The sequence below is a fragment of the Labrus bergylta genome, chromosome 3 (genome assembly GCF_963930695.1).
Source record: "Labrus bergylta chromosome 3, fLabBer1.1, whole genome shotgun sequence".
NCBI lineage: Eukaryota > Metazoa > Chordata > Actinopteri > Labriformes > Labridae > Labrus > Labrus bergylta.
Genome location: NC_089197.1, coordinates 36,310,422 through 36,335,813, shown reverse-complemented (window position 1 = coordinate 36,335,813; position 25,392 = coordinate 36,310,422). Strand labels below are relative to the sequence as shown.

The 25,392-nt window shown below is 40.0% G+C and overlaps 1 protein-coding gene across 3 annotated transcripts; it reads right to left on the bottom strand.

Annotated features, from left to right (window-relative positions):
* Positions 1 to 545: 545 nt before the first annotated feature.
* LOC110005577 (neurofilament light polypeptide-like) lies at positions 546 to 23,716 on the bottom strand. 3 transcript variants are annotated; one of them, XM_065953239.1, is made up of 6 exons: positions 22,321 to 23,716; positions 2,692 to 2,745; positions 2,300 to 2,367; positions 1,962 to 2,089; positions 1,742 to 1,827; positions 546 to 1,076 (listed from the first exon to the last, which is right to left on the bottom strand). In XM_065953239.1, exons 1-2 carry the CDS (start codon positions 22,766 to 22,768, stop codon positions 2,741 to 2,743), a joined length of 453 nt encoding a protein of 150 aa, XP_065809311.1. In that variant the 5' UTR covers positions 22,769 to 23,716; the 3' UTR covers positions 546 to 1,076; positions 1,742 to 1,827; positions 1,962 to 2,089; positions 2,300 to 2,367; positions 2,692 to 2,740. The 3 variants fall into 3 exon arrangements, with proteins under 3 accessions (XP_065809311.1, XP_065809309.1, XP_065809308.1); XM_065953237.1 differs by having other exon boundaries at positions 547 to 1,076; positions 1,742 to 1,821; positions 2,699 to 2,745; positions 22,321 to 23,714; XM_065953236.1 differs by having other exon boundaries at positions 593 to 1,076; positions 2,699 to 2,745; positions 22,321 to 23,714.
* Between the last annotated feature and the right edge of the window lie 1,676 nt (positions 23,717 to 25,392).

The window sequence follows — 25,392 nt, the reverse complement described above, 5'->3', positions numbered from 1 at the left end:
TACCTACGCAACACAAGATTAATTCAGATTAATTATTAGGAAGTCGTTCAAAATGTTTTCTGTACTGCTTTAGCAACATAGATTGTTGATCTGTCATGGCAATAAAGCTCATTTCTATTGAATTTAATTTAATTGGATTGAATTGTGTCATGTAAGTAACATGTGCAATTGAAATTGGGGAAAAAAAAAGAACAAATTATTTCAGGCAGAACCGTGGGGTGAAACAAGGCTGCAAGATGAGTCCAACCCTCTTTAACATGTATATTAACACATTCACAGAAGAGATGTAGAAGTCCACAGCTCCTGTTGTGACCCTGCAGGACACAGAGGTCAAATGTCTGATGACCTGGTTCTCCTGTCTACATTTTTAAGTTATGCATACTCACTTTAATTGATTTGATGATACTCATTCAAATTAAATCCAACCAACTCTTCTACTCAATACTTTTATTTGTGCTCAACCCAAAGCCTGGGGGAAATCTAATCAAAAAATTAAATTTTGATAACCTTATACACCAAAGGACAAAGATAAACAAAATGAACTTCCCATCAGCTCAAAATGTACAAGAAAACCCTCATTTTGGTAACAATTGTTAAAAAATACTAATACAACTCACTTTGTTCAGTTCACCTTTTTTATTCAAGTTTAAAACAGTCTATACAACTGGAATGGGTTTGTAGATCCAGTCATGTGTCTGTATTTTAATGGAAACACTGACAGTGTTTATTTTACAAAGGATTTAAAGAACCTTAAACTGTGTTATAAGGTAGTAGTTAAGGACATTATTAGAAATAACCAATACATTTAGACAAAATATGAGAAAATAACTTTTGTGGAATCAAAAGCAAATAAAGATCCAATGATTTAACATAATGAATCACACGTATCATGTGCTGAGGTAGATAAGGAACCTTGTAAAATGATTACCTTCAGATAAAAACCAACATTATGAAAATGTACATCATCCAACCTGGGGAGACCCACATCAGAAATGCTGTCAGGGTCGAACTGGATGGTACCAGTGGAGCTGTCAGTGACCACATGGGGTGTCTTCAAAGTTTGGCTCATGGTCCCACTGGACAAATAAAAGGAAAAAAAAAACATGGAGATAATCCCAGTAACAAGATTACAAGTCCTGCACAGTAGGCTCTTGCTCCTCACACAATTAAAAGCATCAGTAAATATGTTTCTGTCAGTCAAAACACTTGAATGTAAATATGCATGTTGGCAGTTACTGGCGGTCACACTTTTTTCTCTGTCTATGCTGGCTCTATAATACCTGTTGAATGTGAGCCACTGTAAGGGTGAAAGGACAAAAATCAAAGTCCTAATTCTGTTTTAAAATGTGACCTGAAGTTCGTTATTATTATGAGGCCTCTACAACTCAGACTTAGCCAAATCACATCAAAGATAATCATACCTCTGACTGCTGAAGCACCATTTTAGCTTCAGCCTAACTACGGGAAGATTTTCTTATGTTCAACAAGGATTGAAAATGTCTTACAGTTGGACTTGGCCTAATACAGTATGCCTTATGGTGTGGAAGAACAATAACAGTCCTTATACTTTCACTGTAATTAACACATGCGAGCCTTATATTTAGATAGAATATAGAAAAATCTAAACCCATCTCGTCTTCTATTAAAGTCTGTTAAATACAGGAAGTCACATTTTACTCTACAAAAACAGTTTACACCAGTCATTGATATTGACATTTTCATAATTGCACTGAGTACATACCTCGCAGGAGATCTTGAAGATCCCCTTGCAGGTACAATGGGAGGGTATGAAGAGCCAGAGTGCTTCTTGTGTACATCATGCTGTTCCTAGGCCAAAAAAGAAATTCCTTTTTAAATTGTCATTATGACCATAAATGATCATTATTAACCTTAGCTGCGGGTTAAAATTATTATTCTTCTGTATGTAATTTATCTACAGCTTATAAATCCTCCTGCAGCACCTGTCTCTCATGTCGCTGAGGCCTTCTGCCTGTATGCTGTTGCAGTGTGTGTCGGTCCAGCTGGCTGTAGAATGTGTTGTGAAGGTTCATATTTGTGATGCAATGGAACTCAGCAAACACCTGCAGACCTACAGAACCATAAAAGTATAATGATGAACACTTTTTTTAACTGTAACACTGAAAATAGATTATTTGTAGTTTTACTTAATATTCAGTTTGATCCAAGGGAAATAGATTAAATTAGCAATATGACATAATTTAGATTATTCCAGTTCATCATAATCAAATGCTTGTGTTTATTTTACTTTAACAACAAGTTAACTCAACATCATACTCACCAATACAAAGGTTGATATGCAGTGAGTAAGGTGACTGGGGGATGATGAAATGCCTTCAGCAGCTCTCCCTTAATGGGCACAAATGATATGAAAACAAGCCAAGATTAGTTAAAAATAATGACCCTGTGAAAAACTGCTTGCACTATATCCTTGGAACAATTTTATAATGTTCTGTTGAACAAAGACATGTATGTTTGTAAGGCAGTACAGTTCATCACACCACAAACTACGGTTTCAACAAACAACCCTCACCCATATGAAACTTTTTGTCACCACAGTAGAACATGTCCCTCATGTTATAAGGGTCATTAAGGATTATCACTGTACTGCTGGGGCAGACAGAAGGCTGTGAGTTCACATGTAATAATATATAAAGTTTAGAAATGGCTTACTTCTTACCTGATGTCTTTAAAGCTTGAAGTTCAGTGCTCTTCCTCCACTTCAACCTGATGGGAAAGATCAGTCACATACGATATGAATACAAACCAGGATCACTCATTAAACAAACATATTTTAGTGAGTCACACTACTATGTATGATTAGAAATTATAATGAGTAATTATTTGGTGTATTGTTTTAATGTGTATCAGATCAAAGAAGGTGAAGAGAGACAGGCTGAGAGCAGCGAGAGACAGGTTTCAGATGAGCAGGTAGGAATGGTATGCTCTGACAAGGCACAATTTAAATATAAAAAGTCAAAAAAAGCAACATCGACATGATATCCTTATCATTATTTCCTGTCATGTTCACAAAACACTCCCCTGTGGTTTCTGACAATAAATAGAATCCAATGAATTTCTCATGAAGAATGATCAACATATCTGAGACACCCTGTAAAAAGCTGGGACAGGACAAGCCAACTTGAGTAATAATTATATATATAAAATTATATTATACACACAAATATGTCACTGAAAACGCAATTACTATTTTTTTTGCTGTACACTGTGTATGTGTGTATCAGGTGGAAGTAGCAGCAATGTCTTTTATTCATATTTGTTGTTCACAATGTTTTCTGTACTGCTTTGGCAACATAGATTGTTGATCTGTCATACCAATCTCTCTCTCTCTCTCTCTCTCTCTCTCTCTCTCTCTGGCAGTGTGTTTTATGGGTGATAGACGTAAGGGATACTTATTCCAATTTATAACTGCGGAAGAAGAAACCTACAATGTAACATTTAATGGCTTGGAGTACAAGGTACTGAGGTACGACAGTGTAAGCTTTGCCAGCATGGGGTCTTTACTTCACCACCTTTGTGACCAGACCCGTTGCTGCGATGCAAGAGCTCTGCAGGGACATAATAGTTCGGAACACGAAGGCTTCGGAGGTGGATCAGGACAAGTCAATTCCGAGACATCTCAAACGGTATATCAATGACAGACGTAAGGCCATGTAAACCTGCAGCAATGGCACTTTTCCGTGTAGAATATATTGAACGATGGCGTCACCCTAAAACCTTTCAGATGCTTTTACTGTATACTTCTGGAGAAACAATAAACGTTCTACTCAAATTGCAGAGGTGCAGATGATAGACCACAAATGCGAAGTGTGTGGAGTCAGGTACATACTGATGGACATGGACACGTTTCCGGGTGTTCTATCCAATCCTCCGAACAGACACGCATCGTTTTTCATATGCTCGCCCTGTACTATCACGCGGGGGCGATGAAATACAAGCTGATGGTTTCTCACACGGTCATGGACAATGACAACACCCTGAACATGTTCAGACTTTGAGGTTCAGACTTTGAAGTTCAGACTTTGAAGTGCAGACAGAGATTTTTTTTTGTATGGTATTTACAGATCTCATGACTCATGGGACTCACTCACCCTAGCCTTGATTAACCGAGTTAGTTATTTTTTCTTCTGTTTTTTTTGTTTTGTTTTTGTCATCAGTATCTTCTACAATGGACGACCGGGACGGTGTGCTCAAGTGGAAAACCATCGCGGCAGCTCTCTCACTTGTCCGCTTCAGACATCAGAGCCCTGTTCTTCCCGTGCTGACCGTGATGCATCTGCTGGCAAAGAACCTGCGTCCTCTAGTAGTCTCTCTCGCCGAGCGCGCGATACCAGGCAGGGCTCTGACCCACAACGTGTACAACAGAGCCCTGTTGAGTAGCATGCTCAATGAGCGGGACCTGCCCTTGTGCGCCAACGGACGCCTGTGTAAGGGTATGCTGGTGAATGTTTTCACCAAAAGTATACAGTAAAAAGTCTCAGGGTCACAGGCAGAGACATGAGGAAGAGGAATCCCTTGAAAGATCTTTGTCACCTGTCTCAGTTTTTCCAAAATAAAATCATCAAAATGAATAAAATATCAAAGCACCACAATGTAATTTGAGTGTAATGTACTCATATCTTTCTCTAAAACTATACAGTAAAAGCATCTGAAAAGTCTCAGGGTGACGCCATTGTTCAATATATTCTACACGGAAAAGTGCCATTGCTGCATGTTTACATGGCGTGACGTCTGTTATTTATATACCGTTTGAGATGTCTCGGAATTGTCCTGATCCACCTCCGCAGCCTCCGTGTTCCTAACTAGTATGTCCCTGCAGAGCTCTTGCATCGCAGGAATGGGTCTGGTCACAAAGGTGATCTTTTTAACAGTGGTCATGTGGTGAAGTTAAGGTCCCATGTTGGAGAAGCTTACACTGTTGTACTTCTGAAATTTGTACCCCAAGCCATTAAACATTACCATGAAGCTTCTGTCTTTCGTGGTTACAAATTGAAAAAGGTATCCCCTAAGTCCTTCACCCATAAAACACACTGCCGCGACTGGAGTGCCTGAATCCGCTGAAGTGCCTGAATCGTAGCGGTGCCCTTTCATCTTTCTTAGATCCTCTACGATATCAATGGTGTCCCACTCGGAACAGCGAGTTAAAAGTCCCCACCATCCACCTTTCAGTGACCGTATCATCTTGCGCATTTCCTGCACTACACACGTGACAGAACACCCATTTTGATCAACATGTATCTCTGGCGGTTTAGAGATCAAGTGCCCGTCTGGGATTTTATCAATCAGGCTTTCCGTCATTTCAACAAGATCTCCATATCGCCGACGTATCACCTTGGTGGAGTGGTAATAGCCGTGTTTGATGAGCATAAACCAGCTCTTTATGCCTACTGTACCTACTTCCCTCATGGGTGGACTGTGATCAATTGGGTATGGACTTTTAAAACGCCCCCCCCTCAAGGCCACCACCCCCGTGTCAAGAAGTGTCAGAAATACACGTGTAACCATTATCCCTCACGCTGCCCTCTGGGTCATTTTGGTCATGGTGACTCCCCGCAGCCTCCCGGGGGTCATTGTGACCCGCTTTCAAGCCTCGCACGCATGCACGCACGGGCCTATGTGGTTAGGCTGGACTTTTTCTCCAAACAGCCCCGGTGGTGGTTTAGATGGACTACTACTACCTGGGGTTTGTTGTGTCTCTGTGTTTTTCTGTCTTTGTGTCTGTGTCTCTATTGTTGTGTTTTGTCTGTCTGTGTTTTAATGTCTGTGTTGTTGTGTTATTGTGTCTTTTTATTGTGTGTGTCGTTGTGATGTGTCTCTGTGTTGTTGTGTCTCTGTGTCATTGTGTTGTGTTGTTGTGTCTTTTTGTCTGTGTCTTTGTGTTTCTGTGTTGTTCTGTCTCTGTGTCGTTGTGATGTTGTTGTGTCTCTGTGTTGTTGTGTCTTTGTGTCTGTGTCATGGGGATGTTGTTGTGTCTCTATGTTGTTGTTGTGTCTTTTTGTTGTGTCTGTGTTGTTGTGTCTTTGTGTCTCTACGTCGTTGTGTTGTGTCTCTGTGTTGTTGTGTCTTTGTGTCTCTGTGTTGTTGTGTCTTCGTGTTGTGTCACTGTGTTGTTGTGTCTTTGTGTTGTGTCTCTGTGTTGTTGTGTCCCTGTGTGTTTGTGTTGTGTCTCTGTGTCGCTGTGTTGCTGTGTCTTTGTGTTGTTGTGTTTCTGTGTTGTTGTGTCGTATCTCTGTGTCGTTTTGTTGTGACTCTGTTGTTGTGTCGTTGTGTCTTTGTGTTGTTGTATCATTGTGTTTTTGTGTCTGTGTCTCTGTGTCATTGTGTTGTGTCTTTTTGTTGTGTCTCTGTGTCGTTGTGTTGTGTCTTTCTTTTGTTGTGTTGTATATCTGTGTTGTGTTGTTGTGTCTGTGTCTCTGTGTCGTTGTGTCTTCATGTCTCTGTGTTGTTGTGTCTTCGTGTCTCTGTGTCGTTGTGTCTTTGTGCCTTGCGTTTCTGTGTTGTTGTGTCTTTGTGTCTCTGTGTCGTTGTGTTGTTGTGTCTTCGTGTCTTCGTGTCTTTGTGTCTCTGTGTTGTTGTGTCTGTGTCGCTGTGCTTTTGTGATGTTGTTGTGTCTTTGTGTTGAGTCTTTTTGTCTCTGTAATGTTGTTGTGTCTTTTTGTTGTGTCTCTGTGTCGTTGTGTCTTTTTGTCTCCGTGTTGTTGTGTCTCTGTGTCGTTGTGTTGTGATGTTGTGTCTCTGTGTTGTTGTGTCTTTGTGTTGTTGTGTCTCTGTGTCGTTGTGTCTTTTTGTCTCTGTGTTGTTGTGTCTCTGTGTCGTTGTGTTGTGATGTTGTTGTGTCTCTGTGTTGTTGTGTCTTTGTGTCGTTGTGCTTTTCTGTCTTTGTGTCTCTGTGTCGTTGTAATGTTGTTGTGTCTCTGTGTCGTTGTGTCTCTGTGTTGTGTCTTTGTGTCTTTATGTGTCTGTGTTTTTGTGTCTCTGTGTCGTTGTGTTGTTGTTGTGTCTTTGTGTCTCTGTGTCGTTGTGTTTTTGTGATGGTGTTGTGTATTTTTGTTGTGTCTCTGTGTTGTTGTGTCTTTATGTCGTTGTGTCGTTGTGTCTTTGTGTCTCTGTGTTGTTGTCTTTGAGTTGTTGTGTTGTTGTGTCTTTTTGTTGTGTCTTTGTGTCACTGTGTTGTTGTGTCATTTTTGTCTGTGTTGTTGTGTCTTTGTGTCTCTGTATTGTTGTGTCTTTGTGTCTCTGTGTTGTTGTGTTGTGCCTTTGTGTCTCTTTGTTGTTTTGTTGTGTCGTTGTGTCTCTGTCCTTGTGTCTCTGTGTTGTTGTGTCATTGCGTTGTTGTGTCTTTCTGTCTCTGTGTTGTTGTGTGTTTTTGTCTTTGTGTTGTTGTGTCTTTTTGTTGTGTCTCTGTGTTGTTGTGTTGCTGTTTCTCAGTGTCGTTGTGTTGAGTCTTTGTGTCTTTGTGTTTTTGTGTTGTGTATTTGTGTATTTTTGTCTTTGTGTTGTTGTGTCTGTGTTGTTGTGTCTTTGTGTTGTTGTGTTGTTGTGTCTTTGTGTCGTTGTGTTGTTGTGATGTTGTTGTGTCACTGTCGTTGTGTCTTTTGTTGTGTCTCTGTATTGTTGTTGTGTCTGTGTTGTTGTGTTGTTGTGATGTTGTTGTAAATCTGTGTTGTTGTGTTGTTGTGATGTTGTTGCGTCTCTGTGTTGTTGTGATGTTGTTGTGTCTTTGTGTCGTTGTGCTTTTCTGTCTTTGTGTTGTTGTGATTTTGTGTCTCTGTGTCGTTGTGTCTTTGTGTCTCTGTGTTGTTGTGTTTTTGTGATGGTGTTGTGTTGTGTATTTTTGTTGTGTCTCTGTGTTGTTGTGTTGTGTCTCTTTGTTGTGTCTTTGTGTCGTTGTGTTGTTGTGTCTTTCTGTCTTTCTGTCTCTGTGTCTTTGTATTGTTGTGTCTTTGTGTCACTGTGTTGTTGTGTCTTTTTTGTCTCTGTGTTGTTGTGTCTTTGTGTCTCTGTATTGTTGTGTCTTTATGTCGTTGTGTCTTTGTGTCTCTGTGTTGTTGTGTTGTGTCTTTGTGTCTCTTTGTTGTTTTGTTGTGTCTTTGTGTTGTTGTGTCTCTGTCTTTGTGTTGTTGTGTCTCTGTCTTTGTGTCTCTGTGTTGTTGTGTCATTGCGTTGTTGTGTCTTTCTGTCTTTGTGTTGTTGTGTGTTTTTGTCTTTGTGTCTGTGTTGTTGTGTCTATGTGTCGTTGTGTTGTTGTTGTGTCTCTGTGTTGTTGTGTCTTTGTTTTGTTGTGTAATTGTGTTTTTGTGTTGTGTATTTTTGTCTTTGTGTTGTTGTGTCTTTGTGTCGTTGTGTTGTTGTGTCTTTTGTTGTGTCTCTATTGTTGTTGTGTCTCTGTGTTGTTGTGTCTCTGTGTCGTTGTGTTGTGATGTTGTTGTGTCTCTGTGTTGTTGTGTCTTTGTGTTGTTGTGATGTTGTCGTGTCTTTGTGTCGTTGTGCTTTTCTGTCTTTGTGTCTCTGTGTCGTTGTGTTGTTGTAATGTTGTTGTGTCTCTGTGTCGTTGTGTCTTTGTGTCTTTATGTGTCTGTGTTTTTGTGTTTTTGTGTCTCTGTGTCGTTGTGTTGTTGTGTCTCTGTGTTGTTGTGTCACTGTGTCGTTGTGTTTTTGTGATGGTGTTGTGTATTTTTGTTGTGTCTCTGTGTTGTTGTGTCTTTATGTCGTTGTGTCGTTGTGTCTCTGTGTCGTGTTGTTGTAATGTTGTTGTGTCTTTGTGTCTCTGTGTTGTTGTGTCACTGTGTCGTTGTGTTTTTGTGATGGTGTTGTGTTGTGTATTTTTGTTGTGTCTCTGTGTTTCTGTGTCTTTGTGTTGTTGTGTTGTTGTGTTGTTATGTCTTTGTGTCTCTGTGTTGTTGTGTCTTTGTGTTGTTGTGATGTTGTTGTGTCTTTGTGTCGTTGTGCTTTTCTGTCTTTGTGTTGTTGTGATGTTGTTGTGTCGTTGTGCTTTTCTGTCTTTGTGTCTTTGTGTTGTTGTGTCTTTGTGTCTGTGTTTTTGTGTCTCTGTGTCGTTGTGTCTTTGTGTCTCTGTGTTGTTGTGTCACTGTGTCGTTGTGTTTTTGTGATGGTGTTGTGTTGTGTATTTTTGTTGTGTCTGTGTTGTTGTGTTGTGTCTTTGTGTCTCTTTGTTGTGTCTTTGTGTCGTTGCGTTGTTGTGTCTTTCTGTCTCTGTGTCTTTGTATTGTTGTGTCTTTGTGTCAGTGTGTTGTTGTGTCTTTTTTGTCTCTGTTGTTGTGTCTTTGTGTCTCTGTATTGTTGTGTCTTTATGTCGTTGTGTCTTTGTGTCTCTGTGTTGTTGTGTTGTGTCTTTGTGTCTCTTTGTTGTTTTGTTGTGTCTTTGTGTTTTTGTGTCTCTGTCTTTGTGTCTCTGTGTTGTTGTGTCATTGTGTTGTTGTGTCTTTCTGTCTTTGTGTTGTTGTGTGTTTTTGTCTTTGTGTCTGTGTTGTTGTGTCTTTGTTTCTCAGTGTCGTTGTGTTGAGTCTTTGTGTCTTTGTGTTGTTGTGTCTTTGTTTTGTTGTGTAATTGTGTTTTGTGTTGTGTATTTGTGTATTTCTGTCTTTGTGTTGTTATGTCTGAATTGTTATGTCTTTGTGTCGTTGTGTTGTTTCTTTTTTTGTGTCTCTATTGTTGTTGTGTCTCTGTGTTGTTGTGTTGTTGTGATGTTGTTGTGTCTCTGTGTTGTTGTGTCTCTGTGTCGTTGTGTTGTTGTGTCTCTGTCTTTGTGTCTCTGTGTTGTTGTGTCTTTGTGTTGTTGTGTCTTTCTGTCTTTGTGTTTTTGTGTGTTTTTGTGTTTGTGTCTGTGTTGTTGTGTCTACGTGTCGTTGTGCTGTTGTTGTGTCTCTGTGTTGTTGTGTCTTTGTTTCTCAGTGTCGTTGTGTTGAGTCTTTGTGTCGTTGTGCTTTTCTGTCTTTGTGTCTCTGTGTTGTTGTGTTGTTGTAATGTTGTTGTGTCTTTGTGTCTATGTGTCTGTGTTTTTGTGTTTTTGTGTCTCTGTGTCGTTGTGTTGTTGTTGTGTCTTTGTGTCTCTGTGTTGTTGTGTCACTGTGTCGTTGTGTTTTTGTGATGGTGTTGTGTATTTTTGTTGTGTTGTTGTGTCTTTATGTCGTTGTGTCTCTGTGTTGTTGTGTTGTTGTTGTAATGTTGTTGTGTCTTTGTGTCTCTGTGTTGTTGTGTCACTGTGTCGTTGTGTTTTTGTGATGGTGTTGTGTTGTGTATTTTTGTTGTTTCTCTGTGTTTCTGTGTCTTTGTGTTGTTGTGTTGTTGTGTCTTTTTGTTGTGTCTTTGTGTCACTGTGTTGTCGTCTTTTTTGTCTCTGTGTTGTTGTGTCTTTGTGTCTCTGTATTGTTGTGTCTTTATGTCGTTGTGTCTTTGTGTCTCTGTGTTGTTGTGTTGTGTCTCTTTGTTGTTTTGTTGTGTCTCTGTCTTTGTGTCTCTGTGTTGTTGTGTCATTGCGTTGTTGTGTCTTTCTGTCTCTGTGTTGTTGTGTGTTTTTGTCTATGTGTCATTGTATTGTTGTTGTGTCTTTTTGTTGTGTCTCTGTGTTGTTGTGTTGTTGTGTCTTTGTTTCTCAGGGTCGTTGTGTTGAGTCTTTGTGTCTTTGTGTTGTGTATTTGTGTATTTTTGTCTTTGTGTTGTTGTGTCTTTGTGTCGTTGTGTTGCTGTGATGTTGTTGTGTCACTGTCGTTGTGTCTTTTGTTGTGTCTCTGTATTGTTGTTGTGTCTGTGTTGTTGTGATGTTGTTGTGTCTCTGTGTTGTTGTGTTGTTGTGATGTTGTTGCGTCTCTGTGTTGTTGTGTCTTTGTGTTGTTGTGATGTTGTTGTGTCTTTGTGTCGTTGTGCTTTTCTGTCTTTGTGTCTTTGTGTTGTTGTGTCTTTGTGTCTGTGTTTTTGTGTCTCTGTGTCTCTGTGTCGTTGTGTCTTTGTGTCTCTGTGTTGTTGTGTCACTGTGTCGTTGTGTTTTTGTGATGGTGTTGTGTTGTGTATTTTTGTTGTGTCTGTGTTGTTGTGTTGTGTCTTTGTGTCTCTTTGTTGTGTCTTTGTGTCGTTGCGTTGTTGTGTCTTTCTGTCTCTGTGTCTTTGTATTGTTGTGTCTTTGTGTCACTGTGTTGTTGTGTCTTTTTTGTCTCTGTTGTTGTGTCTTTGTGTCTCTGTATTGTTGTGTCTTTATGTCGTTGTGTCTGTGTCTCTTTGTTGTTTTGTTGTGTCTTTGTGTTGTTGTGTCTCTGTCTTTGTGTCTCTGTGTTGTTGTGTCATCGTGTTGTTGTGTCTTTCTGTCTTTGTGTTGTTGTGTGTTTTTGTCTTTGTGTCTGTGTTGTTGTGTCTTTGTTTTGTTGTGTAATTGTGTTTTGTGTTGTGTATTTGTGTATTTTTGTCTGTGTGTTGTTGTGTCTGAATTGTTGTGTCTTTGTGTCGTTGTCTTGTTTCTTTTGTTGTGTCTCTATTGTTGTTGTGTCTCTGTGTTGTTGTGATGTTGTTGTGTCTCTGTGTTGTTGTGTCTCTGTGTCGTTGTGTTGTTGTGATGTTGTTGTGTCTTTGTGTTGTTGTGATGTTGTTGTGTCTTTGTGTCGTTGTGCTTTTCTGTCTTTGCGTCTCTGTGTTGTTGTTGTGTCTTTGTGTCTTTGTGTGTCTGTGTTGTTGTGTCTCTGTGTCGTTGTGATGTTGTTGTGTCTCTGTGTTGTGTCTCTGTGTCGTTGTGTTGTGTCTTTGTGTTGTTGTGTCTTTTTGTTGTGTCTCTGTGTTGTTGTTTTGTCATTGTGTCTTTGTTTCTGTTATTTTGTTGTGTCTTTGTGTCATTGTGTTGTTGTGTCTTTTTGCCTCTGTCTTGTTGTTGTGTCTTTTTGTTGTGTCTTTGTGTCTCTGTGTTGTTGTGTCTTTGTGTTGTTGTGTCTCTGTGTCGTTGTGTTTTGTCTCTGTGTTGTTGTGTCTTTGTGTTGTTGTGTCTTTTTGTTGTGTCTCTGTTGTTTTTTTTGTCATTGTGTTTTTGTTTCTGTTATTTTATTGTGTCTTTGTGTCATTGTGTTGTTGTGTCTTTTTGCCTCTGTCTTGTTGTTGTGTCTTTTTGTTGTGTATTTGTGTCTCTGTGTTGTTGTGTCTGTGTCTCTGTATTGTTGTGTCTGTGTGTCTCTGTGTTGTTGTTGTGTCTCTGTCGTTGTGTCTTTTTGTTGTGTCTCTGTCATTGTGTCTTTTTGTTGTGTCTTTGTGTCTCTGTGTTGTTGTGATGTTGTTGTGTCTTTGTGTTGTTGTGTCATTGTGTTTTTGTGTCGTTGTATTGTGTCTTTTTGTTGTGTCTGTGTTGTTGTGTCTTTATGTATTTTTGTCTTTGTTTTGTTGTGTCTTTGTGTCTCTGTCGTTGTGTTGTGTCTCTGTGTGGTTGTGTTGTGTATTTTTGTTGTGTCTCTGTGTCATTTTGATGTTGTTGTGTCTCTTTGCTGTTGTGTCTTTGTGTCTCTGTGTTGTTGTGTCTTTGTGTTGTTGTGATGTTGTGTCTTTGTGTCTCTGTCGTTGTGTCTTTGTGTGTCTGTTTTTTTGTTTTTCTGTGTCGTTGTGTTGTTGTTGTGTCTATGTGTTGTTGTGTATTTTTATTGTGTCTCTGTGTGGTTGTGTCTTTGTGTCTCTGTGTTTTTGTGTCTTTGTGTCTCTCTGTTGTTGTGTCTTTGTATTGTTGTGTCTCTGTGTTGTTGTGTCTTTTTGTTGTGTCTCTATGTTGTTGTGTCTTTGTGTCTCTGTGTTGTTGTTGTGTATTTGTGTCTCTGTGTTGTTGTGTCTCTGTATTGTTGTGTCTTTGTGTCTCTGTGTTGTTGTGTCTCAGTGTTGTTCTGATGTTGTTGTGTCTTTGTGTCGTTGTCTCTGTGTCGTTTTGTTGTGTCTTTGTGTCTCTGCGTTGTTGTGTCTTTGTGTCTTTATGTCTGTGTCGTTGTTGTGTCATTGTGTCTCTGTGTCGTGTCTTTGTGTTGTTGTCTCTCTGTGTTGTTGTGTGTTATTGTCTCTGTGTTGTTGTGTCTTTGTGTTGTTGTGTCGTTGTGTTGTTTTGTTGTGTTGTTGTGTCTTTGTCTCTTTGTCTCTTTGTGTCGTTGTGTCTTTCAGTCTCTGTATTGTTGTGTCTGTGTATTGTTGTGTCTTTGTGTTTCTGTGTTGTTGTGTCTTTGTGTCGTTGTGTTGTGTCTTTTTGTTGTGTGTCTGTGTTGTTGTGTCTTTGTGTCTCTGAGTTGTTTTGTCATTGTGTTGTTGTGTCTTTGTGTCTCTGTATTGTTGTGTCTCTGTATTGTTGTGTCTTTGTGTTGTTGTGTCTTTGTGTCTCTGTGTTGTTGTGTCGTTGTGTTGTTGTTGTGTCTCTGTGTTGTTGTGTTGTTGTGTCTGTGTTGTTGTGTCTTTGTTTCTCAGTGTCGTTGTGTTGAGTCTTTGTGTCTTTGTGTTGTTGTGTCTTTGTTTTGTTGTTTAATTGTGTTTTTGTGTTGTGTATTTGTGTATTTTTGTCATTGTGTTGTTGTGTCTGTGTTGTTGTGTCTTTGTGTTGTTGTGTCTGTGTTGTTGTGTCTTATTGTTGTTGTGTCTGTGTTGTTGTGATGTTGTTGTGTTGTTGTGATGTTGTTGTGTCTTTGTGTCATTGTGCTTTTCTGTCTTTGTGTCTCTGTGTTGTTGTGTTGTTGTGTCTGTGTCGTTGTGTTGTGTCTCTGTGTTGTTGTGTCTTTGTGTTGTTTTGTTGTGTCTTTGTGTTGTTGTGTCTTTTTGTTGTGTCTCTGTGTTGTTGTTTTGTCATTGTGTCTTTGTTTCTGTTATTTTGTTGTGTCTTTGTGTCATTGTGGTGTTGTGTCTTTTTGCCTCTGTCTTGTTGTTGTGTCTTTTTGTTGTGTCTTTGTGTCTCTGTGTTGTTGTGTTGTGTCTTTGTGTGTCTGTGTTGTGTCTGTGTCGTTGTGATGTTGTTGTGTCTCTGTGTCGTTTTGTTGTGTCTTTGTGTTGTTGTGTCTCTGTGTCGTTGTGTTGTGTCTCTGTGTTGTTGTGTCTTTGTGTTGTTTTGATGTGTCTTTGTGTTGTTGTGTCTTTTTGTTGTGTCTCTGTTGTTGTTTTGTCATCGTGTCTTTGTTTCTCTGTTATTTTGTTGTGTCTTTGTGTCATTGTGTTGTTGTGTCTTTTTGCCTCTGTCTTGTTGTTGTGTCTTTTTGTTGTGTATTTGTGTCTCTGTGTTGTTGTGTCTGTGTCTCTGTATTGTTGTGTCTGTGTGTTGTTGTGTCTTTGTGTCTCTGTGTTGTTGTGATGTTGTTGTGTCTCTGTCGTTGTGTCTTTTTGTTGTGTCTCTGTGTGGTTGTGTTGTGTATTTTTGTTGTGTCTCTGAGTCGTTTTGATGTTGTTGTGTCTCTGTGCTGTTGTGTTGTTGTTGTGTCTTTGTGTCTCTGTGTTGTTGTGATGTTGTTGTGTCTTTGTGTCTCTGTCGTTGTGTCTTTGTGTGTCTGTTTTTTTGTTTTTCTGTGTCGTTGTGTTGTTGTTGTTGTGTCTTTGTGTTGTTGTGTATTTTTATTGTGTCTCTGTGTGGTTGTGTCTTTGTGTCTCTGTGTTGTTGTGTCTTTGTGTCTTTGTATTGTTGTGTCTCTGTGTGGTTGTGTCTCTGTGTTGTTGTGTCTTTGTATTGTTGTGTCTCTGTGTTGTTGTGTTGTTGTGATGTTGTTGTGTCTCTGTCGTTGTGTCTTTTTGTTGTGTCTCTGTGTTGTTGTGTCTTTGTGTCTCTGTATTGTTGTGTCTCTGTGTTGTTGTGTCTCTGTGTTGTTGTGTCTTTGTGTCTTTGTGTCTGTGTATTGTTGTGTCTCTGTGTTGTTGTGTCTATGTGTCTCTGTGTCGTTGTGTTGTGTTGTGTCTTTTTGTTGTTTCTCTGTGTTTTTGTGTCTTTGTGTTGTTGTGTCTCTGTGTTGTTTTGTCTTTGAGTCATTGTGTCTTTGTGTCTTTGTGTTGTTGTGTCTTTGTGTCTTTGTATTGTTGTGTCTCTGTGTTGTTGTGTCTTTGTGTCTCTGTGTTGTTGTGTCTTTGTGTCATTAGGTCTTTGTGTCTCTGTGTCTCTGTGTTGTTGTGTTGCTGTTGTGTCTCTGTGTTGTCGTGTCTTTGTGTCTCTGTCTTGTTGTGTCTTTGTGTCTCTGTGTTTTTGTGTATTTGCGTTGTTGTGTCTTTGTGTCTCTGTGTCATTGTGTTTTTGTGTCATTGAGTCTCTGTGTCTCTGTGTTGGTGTGTTGCTGTGATGTTGTTGTGTCTCTTTGTTTTGTTGTTGTGTCTGTGTTTGTGTCTCTGTGTTTTTCTGTCTGTGTTGTTGTGTCTTATTGTCTCTGTTTTGTTGTTGTGTCTTTGTGTTGTTGTGTCTTTGTGTCTCTCTGTTGTTGTGTTTTTCTGTCTTTGTGAGTTATTGTCTCTGTGTTGTTATATTGTTGTGTCTCTGAGTTGTTGTGTCTTTGTGTGTCTTTTTGTTGTGTCTGTGTTTTTCTGTCTTTGTGTCTGTGTCGTTGTGTCTTTGTGTCTCTGTGTTGTTGTGTCTTTTTGTCTGTGTCTTTGTGTGTCTGTGTCGTTGTGTCTCTGTATCTTTATGTCTCTGTGTTGTTGTGTCGTTGTGTCTCTGTATTGTTGTGTCTTTATGTCTCTGTGTCGTTGTGTTGTGTTGTTGTGTCTTTGTGTCTCTGTATTGTTGTGTCTTTATGTCTCTGTGTCGTGTCTTGTGTTGTTGTGTCTTTGTGTTGTTGTGTCTCTGTGTTGTTTGGTTGTTGAGTCTCTGTGTCCTTGGGTTGTTGTGTTGTGTCGTTGTTTTGTTGTGTTTGGTTGTTGTGTCTGTGTTGTTGTGTTGTTGTTTCCTTGTGTCCCTGTTTTGTGTCTCTGTGTTGTTGTGTTGCTGTGTCTCTGTGTCTTCGTGTTGTGTTTCTGTGTCGTATCTCTGTGTCGTTTTGTTGTGTCTTTGCGTTGTTGTGTCTTTGTGTCTCTGTGTTGTTGGGTCTCTGTGTTGTTGTGTTTTTGTGTCATTGTGTCATTGTGTCTTTGTGTCTTATTGTCTGTTTTGTTGTTGTGTCTTTGCGTCTCTGTGTTGTTGTGTCTCTTTGTCTCTGTGTTGCTGTGATGTTGTTGTGTCTCTGTGTTGTTGTGTCTTTTGTTGTGTCTCTGTGTCGTTGTGTTGTGTCTTTGTGTTGTTGTGTCTTTGTGTCTCTCTGTTGTTGTGCTTTTCTGTCTTATTGTCTCTGTGTTGTTGTGTCTCTGTGTTGTGTTGTTGTGTCTTTGTGTCTCAGTGTTTTTCTGTCTTTGTGTTGTTGTGTCTTATTGTCTGTGTGTTGTTGTTGTGTCTCTGTGTTGTTGTGTTGTGTCTTTGTGTTGTTGTGTCTTTGTGTTGTTTTGTCTTATTGTCTCTGTTGTTGTTGTTGTGTCTGTGTTGTGTTGTTGTGTCTTTGTGTCTCAGTGTTTTTCTGTCTTTGTGTTGTTGTGTCTTATTGTCTGTGTGTTGTTGTTGTGTCTTTTTGTTGTGTCTCTGTGTCGTTGTGTTGTGTCTTTGTGTTGTTGTGTCTTTGTGTTTTTCTGTCTTTGTGTTGTTGTGTCTTATTGTCTCTGTGTTGTTGTGTCCTTGTGTCTCTGTGTCATGGGTTGCTTTCTTGTGTCTTTGTGTTGTGGTGTCTGTGTCGTTGTGTCTCTGTATTGTTGTGTCATTGTGTTGTGTCTTTTTGTCTGTGTGTCTCTGTGTTGTGGTGTCTTTGTGTGTCTGTGTTGTGTCTGTGTCGTTGTTTCCCTGTGTCCCTGTGTTGTGTCTCTGTGTTGTTGTGTTGCTGTGTCTCTGTGTCTTTGTGTTGTTTGGTTGTTGAGTTTCTGTGTCGTATCTTTGTGTCGTTTTGTTGTGTCTTTGTGTCTCTGTGTCGTTGTGTATCTGTTGTGTTGCTGTGATGTTGTTGTGTCTTTGTGTCTCTGTGTCTCTGTGTCTTTAGGTCTGTGTTGTTGTGTCTTATTGCCTCTGTGTTGTTGTGTTGTTGTGACTCTGTGTCGTTGTGTTGTATTGTTGAGTCTGTGTTGTTGTGTCTTTAAGTCTCTGTGTCGTTGTGTCTTTCTGTCTGTGTTGTTGTGTCTTATTGTCTCTGTGTTGTTGTTGTGTCTTGTTGTTGTGTCTCTGTGTCGTTGTGTTGTATTGTTGAGTCTGTGTTGTTGTGTCTTTATGTCTCTGTGTCTCTGTGTTTTTGTTGTGTCTTTGTGTTGTTGTTTCATTGTGTCTCTGTGTCTCTGTTTTTGTTGTGTCTCTGTGTTGTTTGGTTGTTGAGTCTCTGTGTCGTTGGGTTGTTGTGTCGATGTGTTGTGTCATTGTTTTGTTGTGTTTGGTTGTTGTGTCTGTATCGTTGTTTCCCTGTGTCCCTGTGTTGTGTCTCTGTGTCGTTGTGTTGCTGTGTCTCTGTGTCTTTGTGTTGTTGTGTTGTTGAGTTTCTGTGTCGTTGGGTTGTTGTGTCGATGTGTTGTGTCATTGTTTGGTTGTTGTGTCTGTGTCGTTGTTTCCCTGTGTTCCTGTGTTGTGTCTCTGTGTCTTTGTGTTGTTGTGTTGTTTGGTTGTTGAGTTTCTGTGCCGTATCTCTGTGTCGTTTTGTTGTGTCTTTGTGTCTCTGTGTTGTGTATCTGTTGTGTTGCTGTGATGTTGTTGTGTCTTTGTGTTGTTGTGTTGTGTCTTTGTGTCTCCGTGTTGTTTCTTTGTGTCGTTGTGTTGTTGTGTCTTTTTGTCTCTGTCTTGTTGTTGTGTCTTTTTGTTGTGTCTCTGTGTCGCTGTGTTGTGTCTGTGTTGTTTCTTTGTGTCGTTGTCTTTTTGTCTCTGTATTGTTGTTGTGTCTCTGTGTTGTGTCTTTGTGTTGTTGTGTCTTTTTGTCGTGTCTCTGTGTTGTTGTGTCTTTGTGTCTGTGTTGTTGTTGTGTCTTTTTGTTGTGTCTCTGTGTTGTTGTGTCTTTGTGTTGTGTTGTATCTTTGTGTTGTGTTATTGTGTCTCTGTGTTGTTGTGTCTTTGTGTTGTGTCTGTGTTCTTTGGTTGTTTTGTCTCTGTGTCTTTGTGTTGTTGTGTTGTTTAGTTGTTGTGTCTCTGTGTCGTTGTGTTGTGTTGTTGTGTTCTTGAGGACTAACAGAGTCTTGACTCTGTGACTGAAGCTGTTTATTTGTCCAATAGGAGCAGTGTTGTTTGGTTGTTGTGTCTTTGTGTTGTTGTGTTGTTTTGTCTTTGTGTTGTGCCTCTGTGTTGTTGTGTCTTTGTGTTGTGTTGTTGTGTCTGTGTCTTTGTGTTGTGTTGTTGTGTCTGTGTCGTTGTGTCTTTGTGTTGTTGTGTCTTTGTGTTGTTGTGTTGTTTGGTTGTTGTGTTGTTGTGTCTCTGTGTTGTTGTGTCTGTGTCGTTGTGTTCTGTCTTTGTGTTGTTGTGTCTTTTTGTTGTTGTGTTGTTTGGTTGTTGTGTCTTTGTGTCGCTTTTCGTGCAAAAGCCAAAATTATATTTATTACATTGTGATTTTTTTGAACACTCATTCCCACTACATTTCCTCAACATTTCTCTTATTTTTCCCCAAAAATAAACCAATTCCCCACACGTAACAAAGAAATGTGCTAAATCCTCATCCATACTTTCACATACACAACACTTTCTTTCATACCTCTCCTTATGGATCTAATGCAGGACGATGCAGGTGAAGAGCCTCCTGTGCCTCAGTTTGAAATCTAAATCAAATATTGCATGCGGTGTGTGCGGAAAGTTAATGTTCTTTCATATCATGTTGCTTGTTATGTCCAGGTATGTGTCTGTCCATTTAACTTTGGATGTGGGTTTCTGTATTCTATGTGTGATTGCGCATCTTCAAATTTTTGTAGTGACATCTGTAATGTTGTGTTTCTTCTCCCCTAGGCACAGGGAGATCCCCACCGCAGCGTCCTGCATCACTCCCTCCTTCTCTTTGATTAATTTTTCCCATTCACTCGACAAAGATAATTTTACATTTTCAAACACTCTCTCAATCACATCCTTTCTACACACACACATCCTTTATTTTTTAACCCCCTCAACACCATTTGTAAATCAAAATCCCCCCCACAGTTCAATAAATCCCTTATTCTAATATATCCCGCTTTCGACATAGCCTCACACTTAATTACCCTCTCCCCATTTTTAAAATATGAGCTTGAGAGGAAGGGCAGCCGTAGCACTGACCCTCTCGTTCCGCACTCCGGTACTTTCCAGGATGAAACCTGATACCACGCATTGAGTACTTCCTGGAAAAACCGTGGCAAGTGTTTAAATGAATCCGGGTCATTGATCTGGTACAGGTTGTCCTCGTAAAGTCCAAAACTGCACAGATGTTGTTTGAAGTGGTTTTTCCAAACTACGCTCCAGTTCTGGTCTATAAATTTGCCTATCAATTTGAGTCTTAGTGCTACTTTTTTTGTAAGTAAATCAATAAAAGCTATCCCCCCCTGATCTTTAGCCCCTATTATTGTTTTGTGAGCTATACGCGCTGCTTTGTTTTTCCAAATAAAGTCCGTAATGGTCTTTGAAATCTCCTTAAAAGGCCCAGTCCGGAAGCGTACAAGTACTCAGCGCATTATTCACTTTGGACAACACGAGGGCATTTGTTACGGCTACCCTTCCTCTCAGCAATAGAACCCTCGCTCTCCACAAATTCAATGTTTTCTTAATTTTACCCACCACCTCTTTCCATGTTACATCATCACATTCATTCTCATTTTTCCCCACATTCACTCCCAACACTTTTCTTCTCTTACACACCGTCTTAAATCCCCACCTATTAACATAATTTGATTCCTTGCCTAGTAACATAATTTCGGACTTATTTTCGTTTACTTTTGCCCCAGATGCTCTTTCATAAGTTTGTACATGTTTTAATATCAATTCTATATCATCCTCTCCTTTTACCATTATATTCACGTCATCTGCATACTGAATTATTTTTACATTTTCCTGACCTATACCTTTTATGTTTACGTCTTCCGATATCAGCGCTGCCAGCGGCTTTGCCACCAAGCTGTACAGCAGTGCTGACATCGGACACCCCTGTCTTACTGATCTTGATATTTTAAAAGAATCAGTTAAATCCCCGTTACATTTTATCTTACTTTCTGCTCCTGTATACAACACATTTATCCACTCTCTCATTCTCTCCCCGAACCCAAACTTCTCCAACACCTTCCCCAAAAACCCATGATCTACTCCGTCAAAAGCTTTATTTAAATCAATCCCTAACCATATTCCCCAACCATATTCCCCACTCCCCTTCCATGTCCCTGACCGTCTGTTTTATTGAAATTATTGAGTCTGCTATGTCCCTGTTTGATATGCTGTATGATTGTGTTTGTTCTATGATAGTTCCTATTACCTCCCTGATTCTATTGGCTATTGTTTTTGCTATGATTTTGTAGTCTGTGTTTAGTAAGCTAATTGGTCTGTAGTTGTCCAGATTTTTATTGTCCCCCTTGTTTTTGTAAAAAATAGTAACCACCCCCTCCCCCAAACTTTTCGGTATACATTTTACTTTTTCAATATATTTACTTAATTTACTCAATAAGGGCACTAACTGCTCTTTGAAAGCTTGATACAATTCTGCAGTTAGGCCGTCGCTACCAGGACTTTTGTTTTTGTTTAAACCTTCTAAAGCACTTTTAATTTCTCCATCTGTAAACTCACATTCACACCACATTTTATCATCATCACTTAGTTTTTTTTTTAAGGCACCCAAAGCTCTGTTCACACTCACACCATCACACTCCTGTCTAGAGAACAGACATTCATAATAACATTTGACTTTTTTTTATATTTCATTTTTTATCAGTCACACTTTTACCTGCTACATTCACTAATTCGTTTATTTCTGTTCTTTTTTTCTTTTGTTTCTCTAGACCCCCCAAAAAAACGCTGTACTCCTCTCCCCTTCATACATATATTGTATTTTGCTCCTAATAGCTGCGCCCCTACATTTTTTAAGTTCAGTCGCTTTTAACTGCTCTTTTATATGTATGTACAACACATACATTATCTGCGCTGTCGAGCAATATTATTTCCTCACTTAGTTGTTTAATTCTCTTCCATTCTATTTTCTCTCCACTTTTTCTCTTTACTATAATTGATACACTTTTTTTTGATTCTGACTTTTACCCCATCCCACCACACATTCATATATTCACTCTCACTCCACTCATATCCCACATCATTCAAAAATCTTTTCATACTTTTCACAAACATTCCATCATCCAACAAACTGCCATTAAAACACCATATCCCTCCTTTTCATACATTAGTTTCTTTTCTAAACGTGATTACCATCCCAGCGTGATCGCTCCACATATTAGTTTTATATTCTACATCTTTAATCCACCTCACCACCTCACATGTCACCAAAGAAAAATCTATTCTAGATTATTTTAATCTATTTAGTACAATTTGTCTTCTAGAAAAGACCCTCTCCCATGGATGTAACAATCTCCAAATATCTATGCACTGTTTGGTCATTATTAGATCTTTTAGTTCCCCCCCTGCTCACATCCCCCTTAAACACATTATTTTTAGACACATCAGTGGGTGTCATCGCCACATTAAAGTCACCAATTATCACACAATTTCCTCCCCACCATTTGCTTATTTCAATGAAAAAAGTTTTCCTTTCTTTTTCTTCATTCTGTGCGTATATATTTATGATTCTTAAATTTTTCGTTTTATACACAGTCTATTATTATTACTCTCCCCTCTTCGTCTCCGTAAACCAAATTAACCCCCGTTACCCGACCCGTTTTAACTAGAACCGTTTTAACAAACTCTCGCCCTCGGCGTACCATTAAAACTAAAAATATGGCCCACAAAGTCTTTTTTTATGTCTTCTACCAGGGAATCATCCCACCTGGTCTCCTGCAAGCACAAAATGTCATTTTGCAAGGAAAAAATTTAATGTCTCTTCTTTGTTTCGCAGTCTGTTAGTGTTAATAGAAAATAAGTTTAAGGCTTTATCATAAAAGTAAAAAACAAACAAAAAAAAAACGATTTACAGGGGTTACTTCCAGTCATTATTTGTCCTTACTTTTCAATTTTTTTGCCAACTTTTTCCGTTGACCAAGACTCAGTCTTTTTTGCACACTCGCCAGTTCACCAACATCCATTTCATTGTCCGTCTCATTTGGACTGGTTCTTTTAACCGTGTTGTTTGACACGATTTTTCTCCCTCCCGCCTGTCCAAACACCCTCTCAGGCATCTCCCTCCCCTCTGCGCTCATGCTTACCCCCGGGTCCTCTGCCTCGTCCGTTCTGTCTCCTTCTTTCGCTCTCTCGCTCGTTTTCCGCTGCTTCTGTTGTCCTCCTCCTCCAGCCTGCTCGGGCGTCTCCAGCTCGCACTCTCGACACCTGCTCTCCTCCGCTCTCTCCGCTCTGCTCCATTTCTCCTTCGCTGTTCTCGTCCTCTCCGGTCTCCTCCCTGCTTTTTCCGGTCTCCTCCTTCTCCTCCTCCGCCTCGTTCCTGTTCTCCTCTTCGTTTTCGCACTCACTTTCTCTTTTTTTACAGTTCGTGCATTTTGTGAGGTTTGCGCTGCACTCTCGCGCAAAGTGTCCCTGCACCCCACATTTGTGACACATAAACTCCAGACACTCTCGCAGGATGTGTCCCGGCTGAATGTACATCCTGCAAACTTTCTGTTGTCGATCATGTATTACTCTGAAAAATTCACTCCCCATCACCGTGTTGAACTTCGTGGAGTAAGGGAGTGACTTTACCTGGTCATTAAATCTGACCCGGACAAACCTCGCTTCGTCAGCTATCGTTGTTCCTGGCCACAATCTTTTTTTTTAATCGGTGATGTCGGGTTCACTCCCCAGCCCGTCAGCTTCCAAACTGTTTCTTCGTCCGTGACATAAGCCGGCAGGTTTAAAAAAGACACCACCAGCTCATCATTGTTGAGTTCTCTCGCCACGACTCTGGTCTTGCCGATCTTAAATCCGTCTAGCAGCCTTTCCTTTCCTTTAATGTTGCTCACCGTTACCTCCAATTTTCCAGGTCCCAAGGTTCTGCAAGCCAACAGGCCCCCACAGATCATTTTTATATTGTTCATTACATGGTTTAGAGGCACCTTGTCCCCCACCATTTCAATGTTCAGTGATAGTTTTTTTTCGGGAAGACACTTTTGCCTCTCCTTTCTCCGCTCTCTCTCAACCTCTCACATTCTCCGCACCAATCAGTCTTTGATCAGCCGCAGCTGGAGCAATCAGCCCGCCGCTCCTCTCTCTTCCTCTCGCTCCGTCGTCCATACCGTTCCCTGTTTCATTTGCCGTGTTTGTCTCTCCTCTTTGTTGTCCGTTATCTTTTCCTTTTTCCTTCTCTCCGGTCCGTGGACCTGTCGTCGTTGTATTCCGTCCTGTGCGTTTGCTAGCGAAATGCTAGCAAACATTCACAAAACAAAAAATCTTAACAAAAATGTGGCAAAAAACAGGTAAAAAGGCAAAAAAGAAAAACGATCCCCCTAACAGTCAGTGACTGCTGGGGGACATTCACTCACAATCTGAGGTCTTTAAACAAAACTAAGGAAAATACAAAAAACGAAATCCAAATCTCCTACTCTCCTCTCATATGTCTGATTTCCTCCGACTCCATGCTGTCTCTGCCAACAAAAGGGGCGTGTTCAGGGTGGTATGGCCGTAAACCATTATTGTGTGCAGAAAGGGGCCTTTTAAAGATCTCGTGCCCTCGGCCATAATGTGGGGGAGCAAATGCTCCCCCACATTATTGATTCTGGCTGAATTTTTGGACATGTGAATATGTCTCTATATGATGAAAAAAAAGCATATGATGAAAAAAATAAAAAAGATTACAGCACCTGGTATTCCCAGGCGGTCTCCCATCCAAGTACTAACCAGACCAGACCCGACCCTGCAAATGCAAATGCTCCCCCACATTATTGATTCTGGCTGAATTTTTGGACATGTGAATATGTCTCTATATGATGAAAAAAAAAGCATATGATGAAAAAAATGAAAAAGCTTACAGCACCTGGTATTCCCAGGCGGTCTCCCATCCAAGTACTAACCAGGCCCGACCCTGCTTAGCTTCCGAGATCGGGCATGTTTTTTTGTTTTTTTTTAATCTTTTATTATCAAAAGTACAAAAACATTTATATTATTTACATATCACTTACAAGAAATACTATCACAATACATACACCATATAAATCAAACCTCCCCTCTGAAACAAGCGATTGTCGAACAAAATCAAAATAAAGCAAAAAAAATCAAACCTCCAATGATTCCCAAAACTCATCAAAACTCTCTTGAGTTCCTCCCCCAAAGTAAACAACCCCCGAAAACAAACCACAAAACAAACAAAATCCCCGTAAAAACTCTCACAATCCTCTGAAAACCAAAAGCCCTCAAATCAAACCACCCATTTCTAACCATGACCAAAGAAAAGCCTTACAAAAACAAAATAAATTATACATCCCACACAATTCCCTCTTCATTTACCCCACACACATTTGCCCCTTCCACAAACATTCTCACAAACTCACTCTCATTCGCAACGTGCAACAATTTAAGGTGTGCTCTCCATTCATTCGAAAACATTCTCCACACATTCATTCTCTTGCTTTCATACAATGCAAAATTCCTCCTGTTAAAAACCGCTTTGCGTGCAAAGGCTAAAATCATATTCATAACATTGTGGTTTTTTGTTTCGTTCCCACCCCCAACAGCACTGACAATTCCCACCCCCTTTCATTCCAACACTCATTCTCACTACATTTCCCCAACATTTCCCTTATTTTTCCCTAAAAAACACCCAATTCCCCACATGTCACAAACAAATGTACCAAATCCTCATCCATACTTTCACATACACAGCAATTTCTTTCGTACCTCTCCTTATGGATTTGATGCAGGACGATGCAGGTGAAGATCCTCCTGTGCCTCAGTTTGAAATCTAGATCAAATATTGCATGCGGTGTATGCGGTATGTTAATGTTCTTCCATATCATGCTGCTTGTTATGTCCGGGTATGTGTCTGTCCATTTAACTTCGGATGTGGGTTTCTGTATTCTATGTGTGATTGCGCATCTATACCAAATTTTTGTGGTGACATCAGTAATGTTGTGTTTCTTCTCCCCTAGGCACAGGGAGATCCCCACCGCCTCGTCCCGCATCGCTCCCTCCTTCTCCTTGACTAGTTTTTCCCATTCACTCGACAAAGACAATTTTACATTTTCAAACACTCTCTCAATCACATCCTTTCTACACACATACCCCTTATTTTTTAACCCCCCCAACACCATTTGTACATCAAACTCCCCCCCATCGTTCAATAAATCCCCTAT

Coding starts and splice junctions, on each gene's coding strand:
- LOC110005577 (XM_065953239.1), bottom strand. CDS start 22,768: ATGGGGAGTGAATTTTTCAGAGTAATACATGATCGACAACAGAAAGTT.